The following is a 22532-nucleotide window of genomic DNA, read 5'->3' on the forward strand; positions in this document are numbered from 1 at the left end:
TTAAATGAAATAGCTGTATATAAACTAACTTTTTAGAATTATAAGATAAAATGTTTATAAGATCAAATGTAATTTTATGGTGCTGTGCCAAGATGAAGTGAATATTTTTTAATATATATTAAAGTTACAAATATATATTATAATTTGCCAATGCATTTTGCAGGAAATAAAATTGATTTTTTTTTGTTTTGTTATACTACTTGTAATAAATAGAGGTTAATACCTCTAGTTGAAAGTTAGTGTTGTACATTTTAAAAAGTTATGTACTTTATTATTTAATACAGTGTAAGTAAATATGAAAATTATTTGTTTATATGGCCCATCCACATTGTCAAGATGATTCATATTCATTAAAGCATTATTAAATTAATTGAAACTATAACAAGTTAAAAAACAAACCTAATCCCGACTATCAAAAATCAAAATGATCAAAAGGATTGATCTTGATGAAAATGCTTTTATAAAATTACAAATTAATGTTTAAAATCTAAAAATTGATGTGTATTAAGTCAAGAAATGAATGAAGAAACTGAATAATTGTATGTTCAAGAACACCTAATAAACAATCGTTTATTTTCAATTCACTTTCTTGAACTGAATGCCCAGTATAAAATTAAAGTGTTAATCTAAACATGAAGTCTCCAGTGAGGGTAAATAAGTTGTATCTTGAGGTATCTTTAGGTAAATTGTTAATATAAAAGCAAATTGATTTAAAAACACTGAGAAAGATAGAGAGAATTCATGTTCATCTTGTGTTCATATGTTCCTCACGCATGATATCCATGATAATTCCTTCATGGACCTTCTTTTTCGAGAGACACCATGAACTGAAGCAGCAATTGTTGTTGTTGGGGTTCCCAGACACATAGACATGGAGGTAAATAAGAAGCGGATGAAGTGGCTATGGCCAGAACATCCCAACTTTGGGACCTGACCACCGCGATCCGGCTCTCTAATACTAAAAAAGAAAAAACATGATTAACAGGAAGTGGCAGCATTGGTGGGTGGAATCCGCACAGAAGCTCCTATGTATCAGAAGCCTGGGTGACCCTCGGAGGACCTGAATCAAAGAAGATGGACTAAAAATAGCTGTATGAGGTTGACACACAGACAACTTTTGGGCCAAAATCCAGTAACTAGAAAAAACTTGATTGTTCCTTGGCTACATACAAAGAAGGAGTAGAAATGCCACCTGATATTAGAATTGTGTATGAGCAATCTCCTTTTATTCCCTCTTTTGGTATACTCAGAGTAAGTGTATTTATTAGAGTGAATATATAGTGTGAGAGGGGTGGAATATCCACTATACATTGATACTCAGATTAGTTACAAAGTATACATAATGGGTGATGGAGGAACAAGTACTCCACCAGCCTACTTAAGTTAATGGCATAAAAATAGGGAAGAATGCATTTAAGAACAAATGTGTATGTCCCTAGGTTTAAAAAGTACATATGTTCGAGTTTGAAATGACCTAGCTTTTGACAGACCGAGGAGCCTAATTTTGGCAGCAGAATAGATAAGCCCTAGATCTGACTGGCCTTCAAAACATTGAAGTTGGCGATTCTTGCAGGTCGCCTCTACATGTATGTATATGTGGACGTATGTACAGAATTGAGCTTACATAAATCAATGTTTGTTATCGAAATATAATTTTATTTTATTTTATATTTATAATAAGACAAATCATGGCCTATGGGGTAGCTACAAGAAGAGAATCGGTTTGGCATCGTCTACGAACTGTTCCACTTGCAATTGCCCTTCAAATCCTAACCACATAATTTTTGAATGTCCAGAATACGAAAATGAAAGAGACAAACTGCTAAAAAATCTGAGCAAAGTCCCAAACATTTCCAAACCAATAAACTTAGAATCTATCCTAATAAGCAACAATCCATCAGCTTTCAACATAATCTATGGATTTCTAAAGTCGATAAACGTTTCTTTTTGATTATCTTCAACCATGAAAATTTAGAGATGAGAAGATGATGGAGCTGAATGAGAGGGTGCGGGTGCGCGGCGGGGACCTGGTCCTAGTCGGCCGATCCCGCTCGACAGTAAAATGAAAATAGAAAACTTCATGGGTAATATGCCAGCATAAACCAAAAAAAAAAAAAAAATTCTGAAAAAATTTCTGCGCTTGATTTTAATAATTTTTTATATAGTAAACTGACAGCTTTAATTTGACCAACAGCACTTATCGCACAGATATATGATGATGTAGGATAAATAAGAGTAATATAGAAAAAATTTATAATTTTTTAGTCAAAGACTTAATTGTCAAAAAGCATGTATGTACTAAATATTCAAACTTTTAAGCAATGTTCCAAGGTAATTTCTATGGGTTCTAAATAAGCAAGTTTCGACATTTTCACCTTCACATCTTTGAATTCTTTAATGCTTTTTAATATATAGTTAAGGACTAGGAGGTTATGGCCCAGGCATTTTTTATTATTATTTTGAGTTCTGTTTTTTAAAGGTGTAATTTTAATATTTCGCAATAAACATTAAGGTGGTATCATCTTGATATAAAATAATATACCCGAGCTTAGACAAGTCTGACGTGAATGTAAGTAAAAGTATTGGATCAAGAAAGCTTCCTTGTAGAACACAATTTTGCGGAGTTGGTTTGCTGTACATGCCCAAAATTCATGTGATCTGTTCTCTCCTTTTAAGGTAATTTGTGAAGAAATCAAAGTATTCATTATTTATATTTAATTTATTTTGAGTACTGATATTTTGATTTGAAATGATTTTATAAATAATAAAAAATAGAAATAATAATTGTGTTAACTAATTTTAAGAAACCAAGCAGCAATAAATTTGAAGGCTTCTGTAAAATGCAGTTTACATGTTTATTTAAAGCATTTTGCTGTCTTATTCATTCCCCATAAGCCCAGTTTTTTGATATCGTCATATGATGGGCACCTGGTTATTCTATATGACCTTCGAACCGATCTTAACGTGTCAGCTATGTACACGAAACCTTGTTCGTATGAGCACATTCTTTCTGTTAATGGCTTATGCACGTATGATAATTTCTTCAGTTTATGTGACAATGAATTGCAAGCAGCATTTGTTGGCTTTTGCAAAGGACCACCTCTCCGGATAAATTGACTTAGGAGATTTCCAATGGATGACATGTCTACATTCTATTTGAAATTAATGTTTGACAATTTTTTGTTTTTATCCTCTTTATAACAGTTTTGTACTGTCTTCAGCACTATTTCTGAAGAAACTATATACTCTTTTGATTTCTTCTTCGAATTCTAAAAAAACAAAAAGTAATGAAGTCTTGCAACTAATTCATCATCACTTAACTAACAGATTTTCTCTAATTTTCTCTTAAGATAATGGTTATTAATTTAAGAAGTAGATGACTGATTGATAAATAACATTTTTCTTTTAAGAGAAAATTACAATAGTAAAACCAGAAAAAAAACAATTCTCCTAAATAATATTGATTATATGTACTTATTATTTTACAAATTAATAAAACTAACTAATTTAGTATAAATAATACTAACAATCGATGAATTTCTTAACATAGAACATAAGAAAATTTTTAAAACATGTTTTATTCCCACTTCTTTCCAAATATGCTGAATTTTGCTTTTCCTCTAACCCTGCGGCATTTTTGGAAGTTTTTTTCCAAGTTCGTTCTCATATTCATGGCGAAATAGCATCTGGGGGTAACATGGTATGTTTTTTGGAGTGACCGTAGAGCATCTCCTAAATAAACAAATCCTTCTTGGTATGACATCAATCTCTTCTCAATGTAATTACATTTTGCAATTGTCCTTAAACATTTTGTCGAGTATTTTAAAAACGGCTCTACCATTTTTGTTTGCGATTTATTTTAGTTGTAATTCACACCATGGAATGTTTTTTGATTTTGTTTTTTTACTCCGGAAGGCAATTAAATTTTCCCTTAAGTATTCAGAAAAAATGATGTGCCAGTTTCTCTTCTCCCACTTTCCAGAACTAGAACAACAATTTAAATAATTTAATTCTTCGTTTTTCTTGATTGGTTTACTTTGTTTTAATGTATAAAATGATAAAAATGTTCTGAATTGAACAACTTAAAAAGTCATTAGCTTGGTAACATCATAAATTATCCTAAAATCCTTTGAACAGTCAGGAATTATTGTGACAATAAAATTATTTTAACCAATTTTAAATCTGTACACTTTCTTTGTTATTGTTTAAATTTAAGAACTATAAATAAAAAAGGCACTGTTACAAAACAACCCTGAGAAATTAAATTACTTGTTCTACAAGGAGTGCATAGTTGTTTAGGCCATGTAAAAATTATGCTTAAGTAAAAATAAACTTAAAAAAATATTTATTCAATACCTATTACTTTCTTGTCTCAAAAGAAGTCATTAAAACTTACTTTGAATATCTACAATACATTTTAAGGACCACAGTGGCCGAGTTATTAGGGCATCAGACTCGTATTTGCCATGGGAACGAATGTTCTGGGTTCGTATCCTGGCATAGTCTATGTAGTTTTAATTGAGAAAGTATGAAAAAAATAAATAATGTAAAGTAATTTGGCCACTTGTCCAGGACTCCTAACGGGTGGTTGGGTGTAAGCCCCCTTGACAGGAATTACTTTACTTTTAAAAACATTTCTTAGGGGTGTTGGTCCCCGCAATGGTTAAGGCGTTGACATGGTGATCAACACTGTAAGGTAAAGGTCCCAGTTTTGAATCTAGCACCTATGAAGAGGCTTTTTTCAAAAACACCAGAACACCAAGATTGTAATTGAGATTCTCAATTGATACTGTGTAATATTTTTTGACTTATTTATATATAAAAATATTTATATATTTTTTTAAATGGGGGTTTGCAACAGTAGAGGTACGAGAAACCCCTGGGATACCTTTAAAGAAGCCTTTCTGAGTATGCAGGGTTCAAATTTTATCATACAGTGCCTCCTAATATGATGTTATTGAGGTAAATAAGTAATATAAGTGGTAAATATTATACTTTCCAAATAAGCCAAAATTTTAACAAAAATCTGTTCATATTTCTCTCTTCTTCTCATCTATCCTTTTGAACAGTTTCCCAAAAACCAAAAAATTAACCATTTTCAGTAATATTTTCATAGGCTTTTGCCTTCCAAAGTATCATCGGTTTTATATTTGTTTAGGGTTTTGTGTAAATAAATTAAATTAAAAAGTAATTGCAAAAGCTTTTCATAAATTTTTTTTAAAATTCCGATTTTAAATGTTGTTTTCATGTTAAAGTAGTTTCCAATTTCATTGAACTCTAAATTTACCTGTTTGTAAATCAAACTGAGAAAAATATATGCATAAAAGATTTTTTAAATATATTATAAATCCATTTTTTATCTTATTACTTTATTATATTCGATAGACGAAGATGACCAAAAACAATTTTTGTGAAAATTTACTTTATTTATATATATTTCGGGGTGCTATTCGCTTCCCATCTTCAGATGTTTTAAACTTAAATAGTTTCCAGTTTCATGGATACTAGAGCACTTTGTCTATGGAATATAATTATAGAAAAACAGACTGATTATAAATCATTTCTTTAAAAGATGCCATTAAGTTTATTTCAACTTCCAATTTCTTAAATGCACTTGTCTTAATGGTTTTAACTAGAAATAAACATTCCTTAAATATTTTGCTGTTATAAATGCCTTAAGAATATATGAATGTTCATAGAGTACTTGAAAAATTATACTGTGAGCTTTTTCCTATCACCATTATAGTAAATGTGATAATTATTTATTCCCTGTGCTATTTTTATAAATAAATTATATTCATATTACTTTATTACTACAAGTTTCAATGAAAATTGTAAGCAATAATTGAAAAAGCACTGTTTTTGGGCACCAAGATTCAGAATATGATTTGTTGTTGTTTTGCCTTATTTTATTTAAAATTTCATAATTTCAAAACACAAACAAAACTTTTTTATCTCAACCAAAACCTTAATTAATTGAAAAGAATTTATTTGGTCAAGCAGACCACGAAACCTAATAAAACAACCAAATAAATTGAACTTGTATGAAAATTATATGACTTATAAACAATAAATAATGATGCTAAATAAACTTTTAGTACAAGTATATTGTGTGAATAAAAATAATACGTTGGTTTATAAAAGCCAAACAAATCAATTCTTCTTATTATTATTATTAGTGTTATTATTATTATTATTATTATTTGGACGTTTGTGTGGTTTTGGTTTTAGTTTAATCCCTGCGAGAATTGAATCTTCATATTTCGATGTGTATGCTACTAAATCAATGTCAGAACCCTCAGTTTTTGGGATACGACGTTCTTTCTTGCCCGTTATCCTTTGTAATGATGATTCGCGTCTTGGTTCTTCCGGGATCAGGATTTCAGCTGATATGGCCTTCACTTGAGAACGTCTGGCTTTTCTTCTTTCTTCAGCTAACATGGAAGAGACATAAGTGAATTCCTCACTCGGTTCAATATTACAAGATTTTCTGAATTTGGACTGTCTTGCCGATCTCATATTCTGTGTCATCTCGAATCCGGACTTAGACTGCCCGCCTGAATTTCACAAAAAAAGTTTCATTTATTGCTTTATAATTAAAATTTATTTAAACATCCATTTGGGAGACCAATTGAAAATAATTGTACGATTGAAAATTTTTCCATTCATAATTGAAATAAAGAACCATAAATAAATTGTAATTAAATGCAAATAAATAAGGGGTAATTATCTAATAATAATAATTCAAAAGCATTAATTTCAATTGTTTATGGTAGAAGTCAGTTTAATAATGAAAGCAACATAACATGTTTTTGTATATTAAAGCTTAATACTTGATTATATAATTTTACTGTCACTCACTAATTATTTTAGTTTTCAATTTTAATTGAACCAATTATTGCGTCTTTAAGGTATATTACAAGTATTCCCAAGGATTAATTCTTCCTGACGTACACCGTAAATTGACTTTGCAATTGTTCCTTTGTAAGCGCTCACAAAATAAGTGTTCTGTACAGTTTTTAATTGTATGAATCGCTCGTCAATTGGTTTCCGTATTTTTGGAGGTTCCGGTCTTTCTTGTATTTCTGGTTCTTTGTCAATAAGTGTGTCTTGTTCAATCTTCTTTTCATTGTCCAGTACAGTTTTATCAGGTGTTGCATTTTCAAATTTCACAATTTTCTCAGTTAACCTTTTTTTATCTAAAAAAACAGGATAAGAAAGCAAACCTAAAATAACCATAATTATAAAATGATATTTTGGAGCTTATGAGAATGTGTTGATATAAGTTAGTAATTTCAAGTATTAATGGCTGAAATTATACTTTGTTGAAGAATCTTAAAGTTAATTATATTTTAAACATACAGTTAATTTTTGATTAGCCTAAAACATTATGATTAATCTGCTCGAAAGAAATGAATTGGGCAAAAAATGCTGCTCTCAATCTACCAATTATATCAACGAAAAAAAATTTTATTCAGAAAAACTACACGGTCACGTTGACGTGTCAATTACTAGAGTTTATTGGATATGAATTAATGCTACAATTGATCATTTTTATAGCATTTTATCAGCAAAGATCTGTGATGACATACAAAGAATTATATTATTATTATTATTATTATAACATTATACATATTTTCTATAATAATATGACATTTTGAACAAAAGACCAAGTTTTAAGTTATTTTTAAAGTAATTGTGATACTCATAGATATAAGTTTCCCACAGCTAATATTATTTTTATACTAAATTTTCAATTGGTTATTTCATAGTTTTCCACATTTATCTAAAACTGCTTGAAATTGATTTAGAGGGTAACCAATTAAAATATTAATTTTGTTTTTGCTGTTTTATAATAGAAGTTAAGATGAAAAGAACACAGAAGTCAAATTAATATAGCTAGAATATGTTTGTTCTTTCTAGAGCATATGTATGTTAAAACAAATATAGAAAGAGCCAATTAATTTTATCTTAGTTAATAACTGACAATCTTTAACCAATTAACTCAAGTAGTGAAGAAATTTGAATTGAACTCTTGTTACGACTAACTTGATTATTGTGATATTATTCAAATAAATACTGAAAAATGTTAAATCAAAGTATTTTTGTTTATTTGCAATATCAGGTAAACTTTGTTAGGGGTAGATTTTTCTGAACAACTGTTTTTCTTTGTCTCACGCCTTGCAAGAAAGACATGGGGTTGTTGACATGATTCTTTAAATCGGAAAAACTATAAGGCCGGATAGTACTTGGATGTGGATCAAAGTAGCGGACTCTTGGTATTAAAACTTCTTTGTTGTGGGCTGAATGCTGGTAAAACGAACTTGTCGGTTTCGTAACAAGAGCCATTTTCTGTTTGTCTGTCTGGGTTGTAAGTGGTTTTCGAACAGAGAGCATAAAAGGAGGCGGCACCGGTGGCGGCGGAGGTGGTGTCGGAGGTAATTTTCGTTTTTTTTGTTGTTTTAATTGTGATTTACGAGACTCAATGTGCAGAGATCGTGCTATGAATGACAACTTTTCTTCACATGCCAACTGAAGAGATTCTTGCCTTTTAGGAGGGGTGGTTGAGAAACTTCTTTTACTCGGTGAGCCTGGATACCAGAAAAAGTATCAATTGTAAATTCTTCTAGGGAACATGGTTTTCAATTTTTTTTCTCAATGTTATTTTGAGAGCACAACTACATTGGAAAAACTTATAAAATGAAAAACAAATCAGCATACAATAAATGAAATTTGATCATAATTACAAATATTTATACTTTGTAGTAAACTTTTTATAAGTAATTAAAAAAATAAAAACATCAAGAAGCGTGATATTTTATTGTACATCCATTTTTTATACTTATTCTTTACTTATGTAAAAGTGCAACTTTTATCAGTTAATTCACCATAAACGACATAGAAATTTGTATTTGGAACATATTTAGGTGTAAATAAAGTTTTTTTATTATCGGTTGACAAATTCACAAACTAATTTTGCAAAACCAAAGCAAGAAGTAGAAACAACTTCTAATTAACTATCTAAAAAATCAACGACTAAATTATTTACAGGGTGTGTATCAAAAAACAATGTATCACCTAGTTAAATGGATTTTGGTGCATGTTCTAATTTAAACAAATTTGACAAACACTAAACGAATTTCATTTCAAATTTGCAATATAAATATGTTAAAAAAATAAAGCTACAAAATCCACTGGTGAAAAATAAAAATGTATTAGGTACTTTCAAGTCAAATGAGGTGCATTTCTCAATTGTACTGATATCATAATATGTTTGTTGTTGCAACTGGTTTATGTTTTGAAAGCCAGTAGGATTGAAATAAATTTTAGACTTGATACAACTTGATCATTGACTCAAATAAGCCCACTCCGCAAGGAAATGAGCTTGAGTAAAACATAAAAAAATCCAACGAGTGTAGATTGGCCCAGTAATGTCCCAGTGCTTGTTCAACAAATGTATTTATATTTTTGATAATTAGGTACCTAATACAGTTTTATTTCTTGTCAGTGGATTTTGTACCTTTATTTAAACATAGAATGATTTTTTGCTGATGCAATTAATGCCTTTACATTGCAAGATTGATATTAAAACGTTCAGTGTTTACCAAAAAATTAGTTTTAATTGGAAAATTAAGGCACCAGAGTTAATTTAAACAGTTGATGCATTGTTTTTCTTATAATGAGTCAAAAATGCACCACAACTCAGTATAAGGCTAAAAATCATCAAAGAGAACTAATAAATTTTTAATCAATCTGTGCTATTCAACTGAGTAAATTCCTAGTTATAAAAAAAAGAAAAAAAAATCAATGGGCTGTATTTCTGTATGTGGAATGGTCTTTAATGATAAACAATCTTTTTAAAATATTCACAATAAAAAAATTGACCCTATTCTGACAATTCAGTCCATATAGATCATGAGTAAAAGTCTGAAAACTTCATCCAAAAAGACAAAGAAACAAATAAATTCTTGAAACAATGCAGTGAAACATGAAAAATGAGAAATAAATCACACATTCTCAAAAAAAAAAAAAAAATCTTGAAACAATGCAGTGTAACGAAAAATGAGAAATAAATCAATCACATTAAACACAATTTTCAAAAAAAAAAAAAAAAATTATTGAAACAATGCAGTGAAACATGAAAAATGAGAAATAAATCAATCACACATATTCTCAAAAAATAAAAAAATAAAATAAACAATAAAAAAAATAAATTAATTAAAAAAAAAAAAAAAACAGAATGAGCAAACAAAATTTGGTTCTCTTTAACTAGAATATATTTCTCAATAAGCACGAGCTCTTTTGATACATTTAAAGGATAAATTAAAATTAAATGGAAGACGGTAGAAATGCGCAAAATGTTTAAAATACGTTTAAAAAAAGTTTAATGGGTTTAAAAAATAATAAGAGTTTGACATTAATAGGTGGTGAAACATATGTAAGTATTTATGATGAAAAATGAAAATCATAAACAAGGATTACGTGAAATTTTGTCATTAATTTTCATTTTCGTTTGCCTATCCTCGTTGGGTTGATCTGTCAAACGCGTTTTGGCATTTCGCCATCTCATTGTTGGGTCTGTGTGATTTCTGCAAAGTCAAGTCTCTTTTGTAAGGTCGTCGGGGCTGTCTTTTGTTTGTCGGTATTTTTTTAAAATATAGTTTTGTAATGGTTTAAATGTATGTAAAATGTTAAATGAACTGTTGTTTGCATATTCCAAGTTTTCGAGTAAGCACATTTTTCGTCCTTTTTTGTCGTGCATGTTTTGTCGTCTGTATTGTTAAGGATTCATGAGTGGCTTAGTTTGATTTTTCTTTGATTCTGCCTTTTATTTTCAAGCGGAACATAAAAAAACTCACGACTTTATCCTCCAAATGCACCGACAAACAAAACCCACTCCCCACGTAAAACACACTGATGATGGTGAAATGCCGGAACGCGGGTCTGACAGGCCAACCGAATGGAGATAGACCAAAAGGACCGGTGATGACCAAATTTCATGTTCATCACCCCGTCGACAACAGACAAATCTCACAAATTTGCGACTAATTGTTTTACATAATTGAAATTCCATGGATTTTACAACTTCGTTACCTATATTGTTGAGAGGAAAACATTAATGTTTATTATTTGTTATAAACTCACTGCACATTAGACTAAAATGAAAGGGAAATAATTAAATTACCTGAATTTCTATTTTGTCCCAATGAGACAATATTTATAATGTTCTTTACAAGGCAGTATTCAAATAGAATGGAAAACTTTTCTGTCTCGCACTTGCCTCTAACTCTCTAATTTTTACATTTTAAAAACGGAAATACTGGACTTGATAATTTCCCATTTAAACAAAAATTCTTTTAAATAATCCATATTAGATCGAGTAAATTTAAAACGTTAAGAACTTAACTGTTAACTATGCCATCTTATAAAGAGAAAAAATAATAAATGTTATTATTACTCATGCATACTGAGAATAATCCCGCCACCATGTTTTGAATTCTCCTGAATATATTTGGCTTTTTCTCTTCGTTTCTTGAAGAAATTTTGCTAGGTTTCTTCAATAGTGACGAAGATTTTCCTATCACGGAGTCATTCCGGTTCGATGTCATTAACCCCTAGGAAGACATAAAATTTTACAAATGAAAAAGAAAACTAAAGTTATTTTAGCTAAATCGTTCAACTATTTATGTTCTTTAAACGCATATAGTAACGGGTGTAGTCGTGCATTGCTAAATTTATTTGTTTTACAGCTGTTAAAATATGAACAAATATGAAACTTTTCGTAGGAATGTCACTGTTTTTTGTTTTTATTGCAATAATTTTAATGCTTTTTAGGTTGTCTTTAAAAAAAATAAACTAAGGAAATTAAAAAATAAATAAATTTGCGCATACAAACAAATTTAACGATCGTAGTTAATTTTTTGATGTACGATTTATAATAAGTCTACAGGCATCTTACCCTTTCTCATCAAACTGTCTATGGATCATTTTAGTACTCTCTGCAGCCAACGAACGTTTTTTGCTTGGGGCATCTTATTTTAGGTCAAACATAATTTACATGCTAAAAAAAATCTATCATGCTTTAATTTTCCATATGGTATTAACATTTGACATTTAAAACTAATTGATATTGTGATGTTTTGAGTACGAGATATTTGGCACAGGAGAAGTACTAAATGCAATAGAATTGTAGCAATAAGTCTATGCTGTCTCAAACCATTTAAAAAAATTAAGATAGACCAAAGGTTTTTATTTTTAAATTTTATTATAAATCGCCTTTATTTATGTGAAATGCTCACAAACAAAGCAACATATGCTGCAACCAAATAGAAGAAACAGCTGATATACTAAAAAATAAACAATCTTCAAAACTTGTTAACTATTTAAATTATATTCGTTTTAGAGTAATTATTTGTCGTTAGCTCGCTGTACTGGCAGCGAATGTTTAATTGTTATACATGGCATTCTGGCTACAATTGAGAGTTTTAATATGGAAAAACCTTCTATACCGAAGAAGACAAAAGGTATAGTATGAGTCTTTTAACAATTTCAAATATTACGATAAATAATGGAGAAGAGATACTTCCTCTTTTTTCCTGAGTTTCTGTTAAAGCCAAAATGCCCATTCTGACATTTGCATGTTTTTAAACAGGATTTTGCAAGTGAAAGAGATTGATTCTCTTGGAAAAATACAGACGAAATTAGGCAATAAAATAAAATTAAAACTACACTGATAGACAAAATAAACGCACATCTTAAATTTTATTGTATTTATTTATGTTTATTCATATTTTGCACACCAAAAGTAGGTTTGGTTGTAAAAATAAGATATTTAAAAAGAAAATGTGCATTACCTATTTCTAAAAAATAATTATTGAGTAAAGAACAAAAATAAATAAATAAATAAAATATATAAATAAATAACNATTATTATTATGTGGGCCTTGACCATTCATGCACACTGGAGACTGACAAGGAACAGTCTTTTCGTGCCTTTCCAGCCCACATCCACACATAAAGACCTTCTTCTTACACGAATGGAACAAAAATTCACAATTCTAATTAAAAAAAGAAACAGAAATAAATTTTATAATTTTATTAAATTTTATGCAATTTAAAATGGGAATTTTGTATACATTTGGCCTTCCGAATTAAGAATTTTAAAAAGAAAAATTAAAGCTTGGATGGCAATAGGATAAATTAGATTACGAGTGAATTTTTGGAGCTTTATAGCACTCAGAAGAGATATAGCTAAACTAAGGTAGAAGGTTTGGGATGTTAGGGCGTGAAATGACCTTAGCCGTTAAAACTCCCTTAAAAATTAATAATAATAATAATAATAAAATAAAATGTAAATGTAAAAAAAATTGTGCCCTTTAATAGTGAGTACCACCTCTGGCAAGAATTTCGTCCGTTAAATACTTTTGCATTCCTTGGAAAAGATTTCTGGTAAAACCCTGAGGAATTCTTTTCCATCCATCAAGAACAGCCGTTTTTTGGCACACCAAACACTGAATTCAGGTAGTCATCTACAATACTCCACGGTGCATGGCATTATCCTGCATTAGCAAGAATCTGTCACTGATGGGGAGGGGGCAAATGGTATTAATTTTTTTTTATTACGTCTTGTAAGTACCTCTGTGAAGTTAGATATGTTCGTTGTACAACAACCAATTTGGTGAGGACGTCCAAGGAAATGCCACCCTAGACCACCGATGACCCACTGTGGAATGCCACCTGAGGAACCGTACAGCATGGGACAAACCTTTCTCCAGAGAGTCTCCTTATGAAATTATACCCATTTATAGACTTGAGGCCATCTCCTCACCTCATTTGTAAAGAGAACTCATTGACAATCTTCCAATGTCCAATCCACATGTTCTTTGCGAATTGAAGCCTGGCCATTTTCTGAGCTTTGTTTTCTTACATTCCTGGAGGAAATCGAAACATTTCGGACTTGTATTAACAGATTTCTTATCTCATTTTCTGTAATCCTGCGGTTTCGTATACCCTGATGACGGATGAATCTATTATCTCTTATTATCTATTAGTAACGCCAATGTATTTTATAAGGCAGTAAACGAACTACCTCCAAATGTTCAGATCTGGTGGATAAGAGAGCACTAGAGTACTGCAGAGAAGTTGTGGAGCAGTTCAGTTTTTATTTTATTATTTTTTTTTATTGTACGTCTTCAATTTGAGTGAATTTCTTCCTCAACTGTTTTTTTTTCTTTTTAATTAACTTATGAAGATGTATTTTTTTTTTTCAAACAAAGTTCTTTTTCAATCAAAAACATTCATTCAACACTCTAGCATGATGGAATAAAACGTAAAAAGAAATGTTTATTAATATTAAACAACCAAAGTCGCAGACACCAAAAGAAAATCTCATAATTCATTTTCAGCATTTCATATTGAATGTAAGATTTACATAAATTAAAACGTAAAAAATATTTCTGGTTTGGTGTGGATGTTGGATTAAAAACAATACAAACTTATTGTTAAACAATTTATTTAAAAATACAAAAAGATTTTATTTTCATTTTAAAAAGGATTTTTTGTGTGAATACATTCTAGAAGTGAAATGATTCATAATGACCGTGATGATCATGGTGATGGTGATGGTGGTGGTGATGATGTTTCTTCACATCAACTTTGTATGGCACTTCAATTGGGATTTTCACTGGAACTTTGACTTCATAAGGAACCTTCTTTTCAACGGTGTAAGGAACTTTTTTTTCGACGTAGACAGGGTAAGGCTTTTCGACATGAACTGGGACTGGTTTCTCAACTGGTACTTTGACTTCGTAGTGAACAACTTTTTCAACAGGTACATGTACTATTTTCTCGACTGGTACATGGACAGGGTACGGCTTTTCAACTGGAACTTTGACTTCATAAGGAACCTTCTTTTCGACAGTATAAGGAACTTTCTTTTCGACGTAGACTGGGTATGGTTTTTCGACATGAACGGGATAAGGCTTGTCGACTGGTACTTTTACTTCATAGGTGACCTTCTTTTCTACGGTGTATGGTTTAGGTACTGGTACTTTGACTTCATAAGGAACTTTCTTCTCCACGTAAACTGGGTACGGTTTGGGAACGTAAACAGGGTAGGGTTTATCTACTGGAACTTTTACCTCATATGGTACTTTCTTAACAACTTCGACTGGAAAAGGCTCTGGAACTTTCTTGACGACAGTGATGGTCTTTACATGATGTTCATGATGCTCGTCGTGCTCATGCTTTTTCTCAGGCTCGTGGTGAAATTCTTCAAATTCTTTATGCTCAAATCTCTTCTCTCTGGGTACACCTGCTGAGGCGAGTGCAATAACACTTAACACAATAACTGTTAGAAACTTCATGGTGAACTGATACTTTTCCAATTAACACACACTCCTTATATATAAAAATCTCCCACTCAACTGTGCCAAACCAAGCTCATCCCTTTCTATTCTTTTGTGCAACTAATTACAAAATCGGTTCATGTTCATTCATTCATTCACATGGAAAGGTATGATCTTTGAAGTGACATAACAGCGTTCATATCCACAGTTTAATCGTTTCTGATCATTTTGGCTTAACAGACACTTCTGCAGATGGTGTGAGGCCAATCTGATAGACCAAAACCGTGAGAATAGGCAGACAAAAATAATTAGACATGACCAAACAAAAGTTCATCACCACAGGACCCAACAGGAAATCTCACAATTTAACTATGAAGTGCTCAAATTTCAAAAGGAGAGTGTATTCCATCTTATAAACATAAGTAGAGTCAGTTAACCATATTTCGTAGTGTTTTACTACACTATTTCTACAATCTATCTAATATTTAAGCAAATTAACTTGTTGACAATTTTTATAAACAAATTTGTAATGAAAAATAGACACGGATTCAAAGAAAAGAAGGAAGAATCAAATGATTAACTTTTGGGATGTTGGAAAAAAGGTGATGCTGTCTCACCTATGGTCAAAGAGAAAAATTTGATTTATTAGAGCTGTTCAATTGTCTGCAATATATGACATGATTTCACATCCTATCAAGCATAACAAGAAATATAAAATAAATAGGAATTGTTTTCTCTTTAAGTATTTTAAGTGATGTCTAAAAATAATAAACCACTATTAATTTTTGATTTGCTGTTAAATCAAGTTAATGATAAAGTTGAATATTTCAAAGATTTCCAACTTTTTTATTTTGTAAAATTGTTAGAATAATATATGTAATAGTTTTCTAATTGTTTCTTAATTGAGTATTGGAATATAAAGTTTACTAAATAGTTATTACAGTTTTTATTTTGTTTCAGACAAGATTTTGTGTAGAAATGATATGGCCCTTGTTCATGTTTTTTGTTTTGGCATGGATACGAAGATCTGGATTGAAAGTCTCATATGATCATTGTTAGGAACTTTTTGATTGATTAAATATAATATATTACGGAATTTTTTAAATGACACTTATTTTCAGGTCATTTAACCACTAAACCCCTTTTGACTGCGGGCCTCATGCCCTTTATTCATGGGTTTTTCTGTGCATTTAACAACACATGTTTCTCGACTAAAGAGGAAGCCGTTGCCAAGTTGGGGAAGCTTTTTGAACCGAACGGGTAAGGAAAATGGAATCCCAACTGTCGATATAAATTTATATTTTAAAACGGTCAATATGTAGGTTTGCATCATTTCACGCTGGGTTAACGGAGCTCATAGCTAAATCAAAGAACAAAGAAAGGCAGAGAGTGTATGAATTACAGACCACCCTAACAAATGTTTCCGAATACGTTACACAAGCGTTGCATATTTTAGAGAGAAATGCTGGCATCAAAGAATACACTTGTAAGATTAATTTAACTTAAACTGCTAAAATTAAACTATTTACCTATAAACTTGTAAAATTAAATATTAAGTAAAACTCTAATCAAAAAGTAGTTTAGAATTCAATAAGCAATTAAGAATGATACAGTTTTACGATTTCACTCTTTAAAGTACGTTGTTTGTTTTGTTTTGTTAAGTGGTTTCAAAAGACAGATATATACTGAAGAAGAATTTGGACTTTGCTGTCAATGGTTACCAAAATATTTCTGGATACATAAAACTATTTGAGTATGTATATTAGTAATTCAGTATAGAAGCAGAATTGAAATAATAATTGAATATTAAAAAAAAAAAAAAAAATAGAAATTTTCTCTAATAACAAAAACTTACAATTCCTACATTAATTAAAACATACTTATCTAAATGTAAACAAAATTAAATGAGATGAGAAATCCATGAGTTTTAATAAACATTATTAATGATTATTCAGAAATTGTGAGATGCGGTCTGGTGTGATGTAGATTTCAGAAAAACATTTTCTTTATCGCGCTAATGTTTTGATCTTTATTGAGATCATCTTCAGGGCCTGAGATTTACATTGTTTAAATTTAACAAATACATGTAGGAAGTGGAAAAAAGTGAATTTATACAATGCAAAAATTCATTTTTTATATTCAATCCAAGTATTTCTACTTACTACTTTCTACTGAGTAGAAATACTATGTACTTTGTATACTTTAAATTTGTTAAATTTAAACAATCTTTGTAAATCCCAGGCCCTGAAGATGATCTCAATAAAGATCGAAACGTTGGCACGATAAAGAAAATGCTTTTCTAAAACCTACGGCACACCAGACCTCATCTCACGATTTCTGAATAATCATCGACTAACGGTCACTAATCACCACACAAACATTTTTAATTATGATAGTTTGAAAGAAAATTCACCAAAATACCTAAAAATCATTTAATGATAGCACTACAATTTATTCTATCACTAAATGATTTAGTGTTTTTGTGAATTTTCTTTTTAGCCAACATAATTGTATAATTAAATTCACTAATTTCGTGGTCCGCTTGACCAATTAATATATTACAATTAATTAAGGTTTTTAGTTGAGATAAAAAAGTCAATGGCACGAGCGGGATTTGATCCCACGATCTTCGGCTAGATACGCCGCTGCTCTACCACTTGAGCTATCATGACCTCGATCCACTCTGACACTAACTTCCCATCTCAACCCCACATTTTTTAGATCCTTGGGCTGTAGGTGTTTAAAAAAAAATCTAAGTATGTCGGGTTCGAATATATGGCTGCCACTGACACCCCCAATGTGTCCTTTATATTATCTTTGCTTTGCCCATCTTCTAGGTGATAGTTAAGAGAACAGTGATTGGTATGGAGGTCTATCATTTTTTCAAATCTTGCCTGCTGAGAAAGAGTTTTTCCACCTTTCTTTTTGTGATTTATGAATCTCTTAGTTTACCTCATATATGGTGCATTTGTCCAGTGCTTGAGTTTTTCTTCCTCCATTTCTAATATTTCCGCTTCAACTTAAGCACACTCTACAATATGCCTATTTGTGTCCCATGCATGAGAGGCTGCCCATTAGGCAAGTTGGTCTTGTTCATTTCCTTCTCTATACCCCGGAACCCTACTCTAGCTAACTTGTTTTTTTTTCTTGGATCATTATTGCACAATAGATCAATATTAGTTGTGGTGTGTAAGGTTGTAGAGGCCAAATCGTATTTACCTTTAACCTTAGAACTGCATTTAGTATATGCATTTAATGCTTTCTGACTGTCCAAAAGTATGTAGATTCGTACACATTTCATTTTTTTATTTTATAACTCCTGTGCACAGAGTAGGACTGCATAGACTTCAACTTGGAATATATTTGGAACCAGTCTGAGGCGGTTTGTCTAGGGTGCAATTCTATACTCCTACATCTATTCCCTGTTTCGCTGTTGATCCATCAGTGTATCATATTAGATTCCCTTTCTGAAAACCAATGTCCAGCTGGTAATTCGAGGGTCTATAACCATGCACCTACTTACATTAGGCACAATTTAAAAAAATAAATTAATAATAATAATAAATGGACATAACAGAAAACAAGAATGAAACAATCATACAGAATTGTTGAGTAAATATATAAACATTAATTATTGTTTGTTTCTATTGATTTTTTTTATAGTACAAATGGCGATGATAGAGCTAAAAAGAAGGATCAACTGCTGTGGATGAAGGATATAATATTTTTATTAAAAGAATATTTGTGTAATGACACCACTAAAAATGATTTATTAGCTGATGATTTGGATAATGAGAAGTATGATAGTAATTAATTTCATAACAAATTATTTAACAGCAATTAAAACATTTAAAATTTAAAACATTTAATTAAAGTTGATGGTGAATGTTGGTCAGCGAGTTGGTAAATAAATTTTGAACAGGCAATAGTTACTTATTTGTCTGTCTAGCTCCGTGGGTTTTGATATAACTCAAATGCGTTTTGGATTTTTGACTGTTGCACCTGAAGATGTGTTTGTGACATCAAAACCCACGAGTGTACCAATATTAATATATTTTATTTTTCATCTGACCAACCTGTAGTTTCATAATTTCTGATCATCATGGAATGAATCACAGCCTACTATCGCTGTTTTGGTCTGTTAGATTTGTTTCAACATTTTGCTAACTTCAGTGGTGGATTTGAAGATGGCGAAATGGCAAAATGCAGAAAAAAGTCTGAAAAACTCAAGAAAAACTTAGCAGTCTAGGTTAATTAGACATAATCAAACGACAGTCTCATCTTTCTGTTGTTTAATTGGCCGTATAAATCTTTGTATTCTTTATAGATGTTTTTTTTCATTTTTAAAATACATTTGAATTTCTTTGAAAATTTAAATTTTTATGAAATATAATGTTATATAAATGATATGAAATTAATATTTATACTCTTAGTTATGAGTCCTACGGTGATGACCTTCTTCAATTTGCAATAAATAGGGAAAATTTACCAGAAGAGTCGATGTTTAATGAAAAGTGTGTATCAATTATTCAGACTATTGAGTCTCATGCACGATTGAAATTGATTTGGAGGGTCGTTAAACCATTTTTTGTGTAAGGCTGTCTGTTATTGTTGATAATATCATTATATATTTAATTCTCACTTTTGTTAATTGCAGAGGGAAAATTATTTATACTCCTGTTACTAATGTTACTGAGAGTATAATGATAAGAGTCAATAAGTTCTTCGAATCAATTAGAATACTTCAACAATTAAAGATGCCCATTGATCCAGGAAAATCGGGCTCTTTCAACCTCAAAGTCGATCACATTTTAAAATTACAGGTACATTTATCGATACGCTTAATGAAATCTATTTGTATTAATAGACATATCAAATTTGTAGGAGCATTTAAATTCATCAATATTAGAGGATATGCTCAGCAGTGAATCCATCAATGAATATCGACAAACAATGGAAAAATTCCTCAAACTTTTTGATAAGTATGCCTTTTTTTTTTTAAGTTAAAATATGATACGGTATTTAACATGCAAGACTTAAAAATAACTTTTATTATTCAACTGAGACTGAAATGGAAAGGTTGTAGCTTTTATTCACTCATGCTTAAAACATAATGACTACCAAAACCAGCTATAAACATTAGACATATATTTTTTTCTTTCCAAAAGGTAGATTGTTGATGAGGCCAGGAAGACAGAAACAACATTTATTTTCTTGTCGAGCTTTCGGCAGAATATATTGCCTTCATCAGGACTTGGACGAACTTTCGAGTTAGTAATTAAGGAAAATTTAAAAATTGTATATTTAAAAATTTACTTATGTTAATTTGTTAATACAGAGTCCTGATGAAGGCGATACATTCTGCCGAAAGCTCGAAAATAAAATAAATGTTGTTTCTGTCTTCCTGGCCTCATCCCCAATCTACCTTTTGGAAAGAAAAAAATATATTTAACCTGAGAAGGCTGATCAATCACCAAAGAAAATATTAGACAACATTTAAAACAAATTTGAACAGGGGATTTAGAAACTTGCTGTTTCGCTTGACAATTTTTGCATTCCTGCCAAAACATGAAACCCATTATGGGGGTGATGCATCTAATTTATGCTTTATATGAGATTTGATGCTTGAGAGGTGTATATCATCCGTATATGACATATTCTAAGCCATAGTAACGTAAATGTTTCATTTGTCACACTTTATTTTAACTCAACTACTTTACTCCCTTTACAAACATTTTTAATTTGGAATGGTAAAAAAATAAATCATAAAAATTGATGTATTTGTTGATGAGATAGTTTTATTTACAGATATGATTCAGATGAAGATGTTATTAGTAAACTAATTAACATGCAAGAATTTGACATTCAGCCTAACGACGTTTTAAAAGTATGAATTCATCATTAATGATGACTTATTATTTTTAAACAATTTTAAAAACATAATACACTTTTTGTGTAGTGCTTAGAAGGGAAAAAAGTTGTCGGATTTCAAGATTATAAAGAAGCTGAGAGTGTAGCGGCTGAACTCGGTGCGAGAAATCGATTGTGGGGTTTCGTTCATTTTTCAAATGCTGGCGAAACGAAAATCAACACTTTTGTGAACTACACGATTAGGTAATGTAAATTAATCAGGGGTAGGGTTTTAAAAATAAATTTCTTTACCATTTAAAGAGTTAATGCGGAGAGGACTGATGACACATACTACATAGTTGATAAAGTAATGAGATGGACTCCTCGAACAAGACCACACGAGACTAAATATATTTCAAACGGATTTATTTATCTCCAAGACATTATAGACCACAGTATTATTCAAGAAATGACAGGAATAGAAGACATTCCAGGGAATGTGCTTCAATTTGTCCCTTATCCTTGTCACACTTATGATTCGTAAGTCAATTGTCTTGTTTTTTTATTTTTTGTTTTAAATAGTTGCATAAATCCATTCCTTGGCTGGTTATTTAAATTATTTAACTTTGTACGCTCTGACACATTCTTTGTGTTAAATGATGTTTGCCAAATTTTGATATATCAAACGTAAATAATTATAAATCACTCCTTTTTAATACAAAAGAAAATATTTCAAGGAAAAATTCACTAGCATATCTGAGATTTCTTTCTTACTTTATAAAGTCAGGCATGACAATAAAAAAAAAATTTAAAAAAAATTAAAAAAATTATGGAACCAACCAAATATGAACATGGTGAACTATACATGACATCTAGTTTTACTAATAACTTTCAATGTATCAATTTAACTTTTAACATTCCAAATACTAAAAATTCTAAATTTACATTATATTGGATAAAAGGATATATAATTAAAACTTAAATTAATTGAGTATTAATCTATTTTTTGTAAAAACGTTTTGTTTAGAAAACTTACCTTGTACTTATTTGGTTTCCATTTCAGGTTTATCACAGCGATATCAGCAACTTTTCCTTTTTTTATGGTGATGTCCTGGATCTATACATGTTCTATGATAGTCAAATCGATCGTCTATGAGAAAGAACAGCGACTGAAAGAAACAATGAGAGTTATGGGCTTGGGAAATGAAATCCATTGGATCGGGTGGTTTATTGATAGTTTATTACCAATGATGTTCACCGTATTAATGCTTTCGTGTATTCTTACCGTAAGATCTTTTACAAAAAATATTCAAAGATGTGTATTAACATGAATTA

At 30.5% G+C, this 22532-nt stretch overlaps 3 protein-coding genes across 17 annotated transcripts in view; 1 reads left to right on the top strand and 2 right to left on the bottom strand.

Annotated features, from left to right (window-relative positions):
• Window positions 1-2841: 2841 nt before the first annotated feature.
• On the bottom strand, window positions 2842-12234 carry LOC106667968 (kinesin-related protein 12-like). 14 transcript variants are annotated; one of them, XR_001340686.2, is made up of 4 exons: window positions 11960-12232; window positions 11469-11615; window positions 3877-3984; window positions 3560-3800 (listed from the first exon to the last, which is right to left on the bottom strand). XR_001340686.2 is itself a non-coding variant. In XM_014396312.1 (3 exons), the coding sequence occupies exons 2-3, from the start codon at window positions 11607-11609 to the stop codon at window positions 6154-6156; spliced, it is 555 nt and encodes a 184-aa protein (XP_014251798.1). In that variant the 5' UTR covers window positions 11610-11615; window positions 11960-12232; the 3' UTR covers window positions 6088-6153. The 14 variants fall into 14 exon arrangements, 4 of the variants coding, with proteins under 4 accessions (XP_014251798.1, XP_014251799.1, XP_014251796.1 ...); XR_001340680.2 differs by having other exon boundaries at window positions 11459-11615; XR_001340682.1 differs by lacking the exons at window positions 3560-3800; window positions 3877-3984 and adding exons at window positions 6090-6557; window positions 6862-7199 and having other exon boundaries at window positions 11459-11615; window positions 11960-12234.
• A 112-nt stretch (window positions 12235-12346) lies between these two features.
• The window catches only part of LOC106667941 (retinal-specific ATP-binding cassette transporter-like), a 28918-nt gene continuing 18732 nt past the window's right edge, over window positions 12347-22532 (top strand). For both annotated transcript variants that reach the window (XM_014396250.2, XM_014396251.1), the window contains exons 1-13: window positions 12347-12524; window positions 16308-16401; window positions 16469-16607; window positions 16670-16833; window positions 17010-17100; window positions 19011-19145; window positions 19781-19939; window positions 20005-20170; window positions 20232-20329; window positions 21156-21234; window positions 21307-21461; window positions 21519-21737; window positions 22261-22483. In XM_014396250.2, the coding sequence (XP_014251736.1) occupies window positions 12459-12524; window positions 16308-16401; window positions 16469-16607; window positions 16670-16833; window positions 17010-17100; window positions 19011-19145; window positions 19781-19939; window positions 20005-20170; window positions 20232-20329; window positions 21156-21234; window positions 21307-21461; window positions 21519-21737; window positions 22261-22483 (1788 nt within the window). In that variant the 5' untranslated portion in view covers window positions 12347-12458. The remainder of the gene's footprint in view (window positions 12525-16307; window positions 16402-16468; window positions 16608-16669; window positions 16834-17009; window positions 17101-19010; window positions 19146-19780; window positions 19940-20004; window positions 20171-20231; window positions 20330-21155; window positions 21235-21306; window positions 21462-21518; window positions 21738-22260; window positions 22484-22532) is intronic.
• Window positions 14537-15407, bottom strand: LOC106667942 (zinc finger protein 512B-like). The gene has a single exon (XM_014396252.2). It carries the CDS (start codon window positions 15363-15365, stop codon window positions 14574-14576), a length of 792 nt encoding a protein of 263 aa, XP_014251738.1. The 5' UTR covers window positions 15366-15407; the 3' UTR covers window positions 14537-14573.

The sequence above is a fragment of the Cimex lectularius genome, unplaced genomic scaffold (assembly GCF_000648675.2).
Source record: "Cimex lectularius strain Harlan isolate CLEC.00 unplaced genomic scaffold, Clec_2.1 scaffold42, whole genome shotgun sequence".
NCBI classification, from domain to species: Eukaryota; Metazoa; Arthropoda; class Insecta; order Hemiptera; family Cimicidae; genus Cimex; species Cimex lectularius.

What these genes read in the sequence shown, in the direction of transcription:
- LOC106667968 (XM_014396310.1), bottom strand. Translation starts at nt 11,609, where the DNA reads ATGACATCGAACCGGAATGACTCCGTGATAGGAAAATCTTCGTCACTA. An exon ending in ATTATTCTCAGTATGCATGA is followed by an intron (nt 8,592 to 11,458) that starts GTAATAATAACA and finishes TCTGGTATCCAG; the next exon opens with GCTCACCGAGTAAAAGAAGT.
- LOC106667942 (XM_014396252.2), bottom strand. Translation starts at nt 15,365, where the DNA reads ATGAAGTTTCTAACAGTTATTGTGTTAAGTGTTATTGCACTCGCCTCA.